The sequence below is a fragment of the Gymnodraco acuticeps genome, unplaced genomic scaffold (assembly GCF_902827175.1).
Source record: "Gymnodraco acuticeps unplaced genomic scaffold, fGymAcu1.1, whole genome shotgun sequence".
Classification (NCBI taxonomy): Eukaryota; Metazoa; Chordata; class Actinopteri; order Perciformes; family Bathydraconidae; genus Gymnodraco; species Gymnodraco acuticeps.
The window spans coordinates 1-13,125 of NW_022990996.1; the positions used below are offsets into that span (position 1 = coordinate 1).

General features: G+C 40.4%; 1 protein-coding gene across 1 annotated transcript; it reads right to left on the minus strand.

The window, feature by feature from the left end:
- Window positions 1-223: 223 nt before the first annotated feature.
- LOC117559237 (aggrecan core protein-like) lies at window positions 224-11,791 on the minus strand (the record flags this gene model as incomplete). Its single annotated transcript, XM_034235915.1, has 4 exons — window positions 11,716-11,791; window positions 4,562-4,646; window positions 1,171-1,554; window positions 224-405 (listed from the first exon to the last, which is right to left on the minus strand). Coding segments are annotated over exons 2-4 (645 nt in total), but the record flags the coding sequence as incomplete, so codon positions are not given.
- Window positions 11,792-13,125: the final 1,334 nt, after the last annotated feature.

A 13,125-nucleotide genomic window follows, 5' to 3' on the forward strand; every position in this document is an offset into this window, starting at 1 on the left:
CTATCAAGTGTCTTCAAAGTTAGATCTGTAACAAAGACCTTAATAAATGCAACGGCCTCTAAAGAAGAGCTCGTCTGTCTGCCTGATTGAAAAGTGGGTTATTGAATCCGAAGTTTGTTGCTTCGGCCCTGGAAGACTGCAGAGAGTCATCCCCTGATTTCCTCGACTACGGTCTGGGAGCCGACAGGAACGTTTAACAATCTGATGTTGGATAGATGGATGGACAGTACCTGACAGTCTGATCAGAGAGCCATCCAGCATCACACTGGTGGTAACCGTCATCGTAGGCCGCCTGCAGCTGGGCGGGGGTGGCGATGGTGGCGCTGTTCTGGAGGCAGGCGGCCTTCGCCTTCTCGTATGTCAGGGTGTAGCGGGTGGTGATGGCACGGTAGTGGAACACAATACCTGTAGGACACGGAAAGTGAGTGAAGAGAGAACACTTTGAAGTAATTATTCCAAGACAGTGGGCTTGTTAAGACCGTCATACAAATTGTTTGATTCTTTTGAAACTGGTTTGTGGCCAACCAAACCGTGGTTTCTCAAGAGGTGTAAGCCTGCATCATTTGATAAGGTCTTGATATTCTCATCTTCTGACAGAAGTTTTTTTGTGTATTAAAATCATTGTTGTTGAGTAGGAAGACAATCTTGTCACTTCAAAATATAAGAAACGTGACTTAACCTATCTTCCTAAACATAAATATAGATACAAATCCATTTATGATGTAACAAAAAAGCTTCCCTATGTTTATTTAGAGAATTGTTTTCTGTTTTTCAATCATCATGTCAATATCCAGGTCATATTGTTCTTTGGGTTTTCTGTTGGTTTTGATAAAACAAATGTTGGCTTTTTAACGGTTTAGCCACTACAATAAGGCTTTCTTAATTGTTGCTTCCTTGTTGTAACATGTTCTAATATTGAGTGATTAGATGGCCTTCCTCCTGTCAGCCCAACACATTTGTGAACTACAGTTGAGTATACAATGCAACCAGTCTCCTCTATTTCAGTTTTTTACCTAATGTTTGAACTTTTTTTAGGTGTAAAATGACTTGTGGTTTGAAAATTACCTTTGAGAGAGGATTGCTGGCGCTAAGTTGTCGTCTGTACTGTTAGCGGGTTGACTAGCATTTGGTGATAATGACGTTAATATCGTAGTGAACAACAACACGTACCCTGAACCTGAATGTCCACAGAGTCGTAGTTGTCCTCGATGCCGTGCAGCACCTCGCAGCGGTACGTTCCCGAGTCTTTGGACCGCAGCTCTGTGATCTCCATGGTGGCGTCGGTGGCCACCAGCGGGTAGTTGATCATCGTCACTCTGTCCAGATACTCCGTCTCCACCTGGACTTTCCCCTCAGACGCCACCAGGATCGTGGTGACTTTCTCCTTTGTGACATGGCTCCATTTGATGCGGTGTGAGAGCGGAGTGACGGTGGGGGCTCCGGGGTCATTCACTGTGTTGTCCTGGAAGTAACAGGGTACGACCACCTTGCTGCCCAGCAGAGGACGCAGAGGCATCTCCAAGGGGATGCTGACACGCATCGTGCCGTCCATGTCTACGGATGAGATCATTTGTTGGTCTTTATTTTATTTTTTTAATACTCGTTTTATTGTCATTTTTGTAAACATTCACACATAACATACATACATACATACAACACACACCCACATACTACATGCATACAACACACACCCACATACTTACATACATACAACACACACCCACATACATACATGCATACATACAACACACACCCACATACATACATGCATACAACACACACCCACATGCATACATGCATACAACACACACCCACATGCATACAACACACACCCACATACATACATGCATACAACACACACCCACATACATACATGCATACAACACACACCCACATACATACATGCATACAACACACACCCACATACATACATGCATACAACACACACCCACATACTTACATGCATACAACACACACCCACATACATACATGCATACAACACACACCCACATACATACATGCATACAACACACACCCACATACTTACATGCATACAACACACACCCACATACATACATGCCTACAACACACACCCACATACATACATGCATACAACACACACCCACATACATACATGCATACAACACACACCCACATACATACATGCATACAACACACACCCACATACATACATACATGCATACAACACACACCCACATACATACAACACACACCCACATACATACATGCATACAACACACACCCACATACATACAACACACACCCACATACATACATGCATACAACACACACCCACATACATACATGCATACAACACACACCCACATACATACATGCATACAACACACACCCACATACATACATGCATACAACACACACCCACATACTACATGCATACAACACACACCCACATACATACATGCATACAACACACCCACATACATACATGCATACATACATACAACACACACCCACATACATACATGCATACAACACACACCCACATACTACATGCATACAACACACACCCACATACATACATGCATACAACACACACCCACATACATACATGCATACAACACACATCCACATACATACATGCATACAACACACACCCACATACATACATGCACCCACATACATACATACATACATACATACAACACACACCCACATACATACATGCATACAACACACACCCACATACATACATACATACAACACACACCCACATACATACATACATACAACACACACCCACATACATACATGCATACAACACACACCCACATACATACATGCATACAACACACACCCCACATACATACATACATACAACACACACCCACATACATACATGCATACAACACACACCCACATACTTACATGCATACAACACACACCCACATACAGACATGCATACAACACACATCCACATACATACATGCATACAACACACACCCACATACATACATGCATACAACACACACCCACATACATACATACATACATACAACACACACCCACATACAGACATGCATACAACACACACCCACATACATACATACATGCATACAACACACACCCACATACATACATGCATACAACACACACCCACATACTTACATACATACAACACACACCCACATACATACATGCATACAACACACACCCACATACTTACATACATACAACACACACCCACATACATACATGCATACAACACACACCCACATACTTACATACATACAACACACACCCACATACATACATGCATACAACACACACCCACATACATACATGCATACAACACACACCCACATACATACATGCATACAACACACACCCACATACATACATACATACAAACACACACCCACATACATACATGCATACAACACACATCCCACATACATACATGCATACAACACACACCCACATACATACATGCATACAACACACACCCACATACATACATGCATACAACACACACCCACATACATACATGCATACAACACACACCCACATACATACATGCATACAACACACACCCACATACATACATAAACACACCCACATACATACAATACAACACACACCCACATACATACATGCATACAACACACACCCACATACATACATGCATACAACACACACCCACATACATACATGCATACAACACACACCCACATACATACATGCATACAACACACACCCACATACATACATACATACAACACACACCCACATACATACTCAAATGTGTGCAGAATAGTTGCACATATAACCTACATCGCTCTCTGGGTGACAATAATCTCACCTTAATCATGCGGCAATATATCTATGTATATATAGCTTAATACCAATTACTTAAATACAAGCACAGAGAAAATGAATAAGAATAATACATTATAATCATAATGGCCTGAGGTGTGGCTTCATTACAATGAGAAACATCAAATAGAAGGGAAATACATATATATATATATATATAGTAATAATAATAACAAAGAAATGGGTGGGGGGGAGGGATGCCATACATTGTGCCGTCTCTTTTTTTGCATTTGTTAGTCTTTTAATTTGCTTATGAGGATACTAGTTGAGTTTTGCTCAAGAAAAGGTGTACAAGAAGGAGCTGGTTTATCGATGGTTTAACGTGATCTACCAAATAAGGAAACTGCTGATCCATAACACATGTTAAAGGACTACTTATTACGACTTGTCTCTAACATTGCTCATGACTTTTTTTGGTAATGTCTCTGGTAAATTAGTATGAAAATAACTTGGGAAAAAAAGGGATGAAAACTCATTTGAAACTGGAGGTCGAACAGGAAATAAACAGATACACAATCGGACTTTCTGACAGCAGCTGCATACTTAATCAAATGGTAGATTGCACAGATTTAAATAAATATCTGACATTTTATAATACAGTTGTATGTACATTTCTAATCTTCAAATCAAGTTCCCAAATCTCTAGAGTTAGACATTGATGATATAGATAAGGATAGTAATAAGGATCTAATAAAACATCACTTACCGTCATGGTTTTCAAGCTGGAATACTACAGTTGCCGAGATGAAGGGCAAGGACACACACAGCAGAAGCAGGGGGGTCATCGTTACCTGAAAAATACCAACATTTGAGTCACTTTTGTACAGAGAACATCATTATTCAGACCTTCAGAGCTCAAATGTACTCAAAGCCAGTTTGTATGGTGACCTTTTTGGATCACTTACTGAGCGATTGGCTTGATTTGCAGAAATGGAAGACTAAACAGAGAATATTAAGGGAATTCAAACTAATGCAACCTTTTCTAACTTCTCTTTACCAGAAAGGCTGCACTGAGTGAACAGTGAAGTTAGTGTTGTGTTGGGGTGGGTTCATCCTCATTTCCTCTGCCCCTGAATGCCACTGTGTGTTTCCCCCCCTAACTCATATTCCATTTTGTCTGACATACTCAATGCGTTTGGTTATTACGTCAGACCCATTGGCTAAAATGGAAAGCGGATGTCATGACTCTGTAGTATCGTTTGGAAATGCTATACATGCTCACTGAGGAATGAAAGCCCCTCTGTTACAGCCAGAGGAACTTCCTTTAGTCATACAACTCAGTTTAAGCTGAGTCATTCATTTCAAATGCCTTTCCATGTGTTCAAAACCAATGAAGAAACACATTTTTAATCGGGCTTTTTTTCCAACTTCATTCTTTGTGTCTTTGTTTGTATGCCAGGGCAGGTTTGCCTTCGCTAACTGTACGGAGGTTCAGTCACTGGTACATTTTTATATACAAAGCCATGTTAGGGAAACTTCCATCCTACATCTGCTCCCTGATCTCACGGCGAATCTCACGGCGAATTGTAAGTGGCTACTGCCTAGGGCTGCTCGATTATGACAAAAATCATAATCTCGATTATTTGGGTCAATAATTGTAATTGCGATTATTAAATGCGATTATTCATTGACTTTGAAAACATCCATTTATTGGAGAAAATGTGAACAGTATGTACCCTGAACTTTAAGTATAATTCAACTGAAAAACCAAAAAAAAAAAACATTATTTAAAAAAAAAAAAAAAAAGTAATAATAAAAAAAAAATCGTTTTATTTCGAATACGTTGTTTTCGTAATCGTTGCAAACCAGAATCGTAATCGCGATTAAAATACGATTAATTGAGCAGCCCTACTACTGCCTGAGATCGCATGCTGTGGTTTTATTAATGTGCCAACTGCTAGGACTGTTTTAGGGAAGATAGCTTTTAGATGCGCAGCTCCTCTGTCTTGGAATAGTCTGCAACTGAAATGGAAACTGAGCAATCTGGTGCCACTAAATGTTTTGAAAGCTCGGTTGGATGCTACTCAATCGGAAGCCGTTGGTACCTGTTCATGTGGATAGTTATGCAAATTGTAATCCCTGTAATGATGCTGTATGATGTCCTTTTTGTTGTTCTGTTGTTTTATGTTTCATGTGGAACCTACTTGAGCAGGTCTCCCTTGAAAAAGAGATCAATGATCTCAATGGATACACCTGGGTAAATAAAGGTTTGAAATGAAATGTGTCTGTTTGCATAAAGTGTCTTTTTGGTTGTAAACTAGAACAAGAATACATCGTCTTGCCAACATCAGTTTATCTTGCAATGCAATGAGCCACATTTCCCACAAGAAATCTAATATAAAGTCTACATTTTTATTCAATTCTTGCCAAGCTATGGGAGAAGCATGGTTTGGTCCACCACTTTACTGCAGACTCAAATCTTCTATATTGCCCTTTTTTGCTTTGTCTGTCTTTGTTGATCTTCTGAATGTTCCATCTAGGGCCAACAGGAGGTGGATATATAGGATCTTTAGGGAAATGTCTCAACTTATATTGATAGATTGACATGATAAGTTTGCACATTTATGTTCCCGTCAGGATGAAATCAAACAACTTTGATGATCCTGTTTCATGACTAAATTCCTGCCAAACTGACGACATCCCCTCTTATCCTTATGGTAATTCTTGCAAGCGAAACTAAAATGCTGAACATCTTAAAGCATAACAGTTGCTAATCTTCAATTTGTTGGCATTGTCATTGCTGACATTAATATTTAGCTCAAAGCTCCACCGACTGCATAACATTTTTGTCTTGCTTCTTCGTTTACAATTTTTTTTTCATTTCATCTATTTATACGGTCACTAGGTCATGTTTGAGCATAAATATCATTCAATATCCTGAACTTCAGTCTAAAAACATGGCCTCCGCTATCACAAACCCTCATCTGTGAAACCCTGATTACCGCTTGCTTGTTTTTCCTCAGCTTTCCGTTACTGCACGGTGCAGCGCGGTCCAAAAGTACCAAACCGTTCAGAGTCCCAACTGAACCCTCATTGTGCTGCGTTCACGAGCCTCAAACTGCCACACAGAAACATTTACAACCAATAAAACCTGGAGCCAAGAGTCACAAAGCGTTTGCAGTAGCTGGCGGTTGAGATCATGGCAAAAGGCTATAAGAGAAATTCATTGACCTTTTGAATTCAATGACTCGGCATTAAAAACAAGATCATATGTATTCACTGTAACACATCTGCAGACATTACTGTATATGTATGCATACTACAACCTGAAGAAGTATGTGTGTGTGTGTGTGTGTGAGAAAGAGTGTGTGTGTGCTGCTAGCATTCTCAGAGTTCCACAGATCCCGTACAGTAAGACTAATATTTGCCCCGTTGTCTCAGATTGGTCTGAGAGTGAATGTTTGCTTAGTTTGAGAGGAAACATAAAATCCCTCACAGCATATGTAGACATACAGACGAATCCACCCTGAAGTAGTCACTCACTGTTATATATTTCATTATAGGATGTGCTGACCACCCCAGGAACATCTTTAAAATGACTTAATATAACTGATGTTGTGTTGTTTTTGGGTATTACTATCACTTTCCATCAACAACCTCCCATGCAGTGAGGTGGAAGTGTACTTCAGGGTGTGTCAGTACAACATGGCGTCACTGGTGGGCGTGGTTCCAAATGTTCTGGCCACATCCAATCAAACCCATCATGTTCGTAAAACCAACCGAACTCACTCCAAACTCAGTAAAGCTTTGTCAAACGCTATGACAGTTTTGGACGTACAGTTTCCATAGTTACATGCGATGGTCTACGGATTAAAACAAAACACAAAACTAGAGGTTTAACACATTTTTAAGTTTACTTACGCAACAAAACTACTTGGTTAAGCCTCGGAAAAGATTGTTGTTTCGGCTAAACAAAAACACTTGGTTCATAACTGCTGTTAGTTCATTGCAGAAGTCGCCTAACAAAAGCAAAGTAAAATAAGTTACTTTTGGTGAACGTATTTTCAGTTTGACCCATCCGTACTCCTCCTGCAAACCTGAGCGGATTTTCTTGCTGTGTGTAGACGTCTATTCATCCAAAAAGGATGCGAATTGGATGACAGGACGACGGGCACTGATCAGGCGTCGGTATTGGAGTCAGAAGATAGACTTGGTTGGTTTTTAGTCGGGTATTACACTACTAATTTGCTACTTGTTAAGAAAAGTATGCGCCTAAAGTTAGTGATAATGAGTTTCAAGGACGGGTAAATAATGAATCCTTTCTGTTCTGTATTCGTCACTCTGGTTGTATGTAATTCTTACATGGAATTACACCGCGTTATATCAGAGTCAAGATGGGCCTTCCGTTAAAACAGGGGAGTTTATATAAAACAGTGAACGTCACTCTCACAATGTATTAACACAGAGAAAGCCAGAGAGAAACCCTCAGAGCGAGCGCACCACAATCCGATAATTGAGCAGACTCTTTAAATGCATCATTTAAACTTTGGCCACTTATGTGCACTAGCATTCGTGAGCCAGCCACAGCAGGCCAGGTACATCTTAACTCAACTGAGAGGACGCAGTCAAACCAGGCTTTTCAGTCTGGTATTAAGTAACACTTGCCAAAAAAAGTCATGGTTGTCTATCTAATGCTTTCTGTTCTGTGTTAGTTCTTCTGGTTGTATTTCTGCCTAAAAACAATGAGTCATATGTTCTTTTACATCCACTTATTATCTCTGGAATAGGCGGTAGTTCTGGACGAGTCGTGCACAGCATGTCAATTCAGGCTTGTTGCGTTGATCAAGACTGTTCCTAGGTAACGTCCAGTTTCCCCTACAGTTATTTTAACTTGAAAGTAAACGTACGTAGGTTTACTTGGTGTTTAGTTTCACTTACAAACTGTCACTGCTTTCTGTTCTGTATTAGTCGGTGGTTGCCTAAAAATACTATGTTCTCTTACATGAAATTGCAATGCCTTATGTCAGAGTAAAGGAATCTGCACTCTCATGATGTATTAACTCAGAGTACGCCAGGAAAAAAACTCAAATACTTGCCAAAAAAAGTCTCCAAAAAGTTTAGAGTTTCATGTTTCTTTTTAGATCAAGTGGTAATGGTTATCCATTAGGATATCTAGTAGTACACTATTAATGCTTTCTGTTCTGTAGCAGTCATTCTGGTTGTACTTCTGCCCAAAAACAACGAGTCATATGTTCTTTTACATAAAATAATTCTTTCTGGAAGGCGGTACGGTTGGACGTGTCGTGCACTGGTTCTGGTTCTGGTTGTCTACAAACAAGGAGTACTATGTTCTTTTACATGGAATTACAATGCCTTATGTCAGAGTCGAGGAAACCACACTCTCATGATGTATTAACACGGAGAACGCCAGGAAAAAAACCTCTCCCCACATCTCAGAGCGAGCCAACCAGAACCACGTCTCCTTGCTGTCACGATCCCATCACTGAGCAGACACTCTTTGAATGCATCATTTAAACCAGGGGTGTCCAAACTGTGGCCCGCGGACCATTTTGAATCGGCCCCCAGCAAATTGAAAAAGTATAATGGAATATGGCCCACAAATGAAACTTCTGCTTGTCTTATATTGTACTTCTTAAGACTATTTTTCAAATAAATTCAGTCAATTAAAGTTGGAAACATTTTCTAACATATCTTAGTTGATAAGGAAAAAGCCCAAGGACTTATTTAGATAACAAGCTTGAAATACACCCTTCCTATTTCTCCTTATGATAATCAACCTGAGGCTTCTGTTTTAAGGGATGAGCTGCCAACACTCACATACTTTACCTACATTTGATTGAGTTTGTTAACTTATAACTGAACTTATGAGGCGATATACCTCTAGTGAGCGGCCCAGCCCTTCGTACATTTCTCTGTATGTGGCCCTCGGTGAAAAAAGTTTGGATACCCCTGATTTAAACTGAGGCCACTTCATAACGTGCACGAGGCATTCAGGAGCCAGGTAAAGCCAAGCAGCCCTCTCCCTCTCACAGTGAGTCCATTCAGTCTGTGGGGTGGTTGCAAACTCCCCCGTTCGGCCGCTGTGGTATGTTCCGCTCCAGCTGAGGTGGGGGGGGGGTGGGCAATAAGGCCATGGTCTGTTCCTGCAGCGGACCGGGGGGGGGTGCAGCCCTGCCAAGGTAAACACAAGGCGGGCATCCAGGGCAGCCTCACCACCTCCCCCCCCCCCCCCCAACCCTCCAGAGCCCCTCAGCAGGAGAACAGAGTTGACATTGATACACACACAGGAACACAGACCTACACTCATAGATTACCGTGGGGATGTGTGAGAACGCACGTCCAAAGCCCCTGGTGCAGAAAACGCATCGGAGTGTGTGTACATATGTCGCTATTGACACATACTGTAAGGCCTGTGTTTGAGAACACACACCCACACACACTCTTGTACAGTTAGCTGGGGGAACATTTCATATTGGCAGGTGCTTATGAGTGCTTTAGTACAAGACTGCATACAAAGATGTGCTTCAGCAACATGTGTCATTATATGAGACGACACACGCTTGCTATGACTGTATAACAGATACCTCTGCATGTAAAGTGTAGAGATATTTGCTTTAACTCGGTGTTCGACAATTCTCCTTTTCAACGTCTGAAAATTACTATTCTCCACATGCGCTCCAACAGCCCAATGTTACCATAGCAACAGTCACTCTTGACAGTAGTTTCCCATAATGCAAAAAGAAATCCCAACAATCAAACCCAGTGTTCTACCTGTCACATGCTAAATTCACTATTTCATTTTGAAGAAACATTTCCTTTGCTTTCCCCGTCTTTTCATTTCAGACTTGAAGTGTTTGAAACTAGTTGACATATATCACATTTCTATATCGGCAACACTGAGCCAGGCTGAAGTGTCTGGAATAACTAACGTTTTGTGTGGGCTTTTGCACATTTCAGTATCTCTTTCCACAAACTATCGTCAGTACCAATCACATCTGATCCCACTAACGGTGGCGTTAGAAATATGAAATATGAATATAAGACGAAGAAGTAGAACAATTTATCTCTGCTACACAAATAGTTTTCATTTCCTTTCCTCTAGTCTTTGCTTGTTTGGTTGTGAATTACTGGGCAATTTCATGTTTTCAACCCTCTATAAATAACTGAATTACAGCTTTAAGTAAAGCTGTTAAAATGGTTATACACCAGACAACTCAGACACTGAATGACTACTTTATGTGATTTCATACATGCCACTCTCATGGTCTCCCTCGTGCAAACTCACTAACACATACGTCTAAATAATTCATCTTCTACATAGAATTATACGTATTATTATATATGTATGTGCAATAGGGAAAGTGCTGTACCTGTATGTTTCTTGTTTGTTTCTTTGCCATGTGATATGTGATCTCTATTCTGTATCTATGACTGATTGACCTGAATGTTTTATGTGTATTATCTCGATGCCCAAGACACATTTCTCCTAAGGGAGACAACAAAGCTCTATCTTATCTATACACATTTTCTGCCGTTAAGCTCTTATTTTTGCCACAATACACTCTATAAATCACAGTGCCATGAAATGAACGTAACAAATAAACCATCAACAGTGACCCAGCAGCACATCAAGTCAACTCGGCAAAACTCAGAAACCAAACCACAACAGCACAGCATCATGAGCACAGGAGCTAACTTTGCAATATCCATGCATCTTTATCATTAACATCCCCGACTTCAGAACTGCTTAATATAAAATAAATGAACTTCAGCCAAAAACATCTCTGCTTTGACACCCGAGTACAGCACCTCTAACAATACCTGTCAGAGGATGAAGAAGTGTCAAAACCTTCACAGTATTCCTTGTTAGGGACTCCGGAGGTGAGTTGGAAAACGTACCGTTGATGATCCAAAGCTCCCAGCGATTCCAGGGCCTCTTGCTCCTGCCTGAGTAAGAGAGCGGAAAGAAGCTTTATTCAAACTACAGCGCACATTTAGATGTTGGAAAGAGAGAGGGAGGGAGATAAAGAGAGAGAGGGAGAGAGAGAGAGAGAGACCCTGCCTGTTGGTGAGGTCACACACAGCCTTCACTATCAAACCTGAAGATACAACTTTAAAATAAAGGAAGGACTCTCGTTGCTCCTGGATAATGTCGGATCATGTGTCTTGTATTTATTTATGAAGCTATTTTACATAATCTCCCCCTGTCTCTAAACCCTGCTTCCTTGGAGTATTGGTATATACGCTTTATTAAGATATGTTTTTGTAATGATTTTCCAACTGATTCTCTCCTACAACTTGATTGGATGACTGAAGTTAAGTGGATCTGGGGAAAGTGTTGACTCAATTAAGAGGGAATTAATATAGTTAAGGTGTTTGTGTAATTCAGGAAAGAACCTTAAAGTACAAAGGGAACTAATTGATTCATTGCCCACCTTGTTAAATAGCATACATTGTGATTTTTAGGCGAGTGTTGAGGTTTTTCAAGACGAAAATCTCAAGTCAAAGAGAGGTCATGAGTCAAGTTTTATTTCATGTTGTCACATTGATTCTAACGTTTCCAATGTCTAACCCCACTATGATTAAAGTGGAAGTCATGTGACTAAGTGACACTAATTGCATCTGTGTGATTAAGAAGTTAAAATAGGGAAGTATACAGGTATATATATCCTGATATAGAGAGTTATATACAACACCTCATACACCATGTTCACCCACCCCATGGCTTCTTAATAATGGCACTAAAAACATGCACATCTTTCAGTTTCTTTTGTATAACGGGTCAAGCCAAAAAACTAAGTTTGTTAAAAATCATTTTCTCAAAAACAAAGTAAAGTAGCAGTAAAAAAATAACCTGTGTTAATGGCACTTGGCCTCTATAACAATGTCATTTACAACCCAGTTGCACCCCATAGACCCCTCAAGGAAAGGACAGGAACATGGCATTCACTGCAAAGTATAGAGCATCCATCTTGTGTGTATTATTTAAGTCGAAATACTCAATACAAGTGTCACATTTGTACTTTAGACAGTACTTTTTTCTCAGAATTCTGACTTTAATCTCATGAGAGAAGTCACGTGTCCCTTTTCCTCTTTCGTATTAAAACCATACTGAGAGCTGTATGCAATTTCTTAGTATTTTGTTGTTTGTTCAAATGACAAAAAAAAGCCCAAAAATCTAGCGGCATGTTTGAGTGAGCCCGTGTTTGCCTGCATGTGTGCGCCCACTCCGGTATGCGTACAGTATATACTGCCACATGTGTGTGCCGCTGGTGTCTGTGTGCTTTCAGCTGAAAGTTAAACATGTTG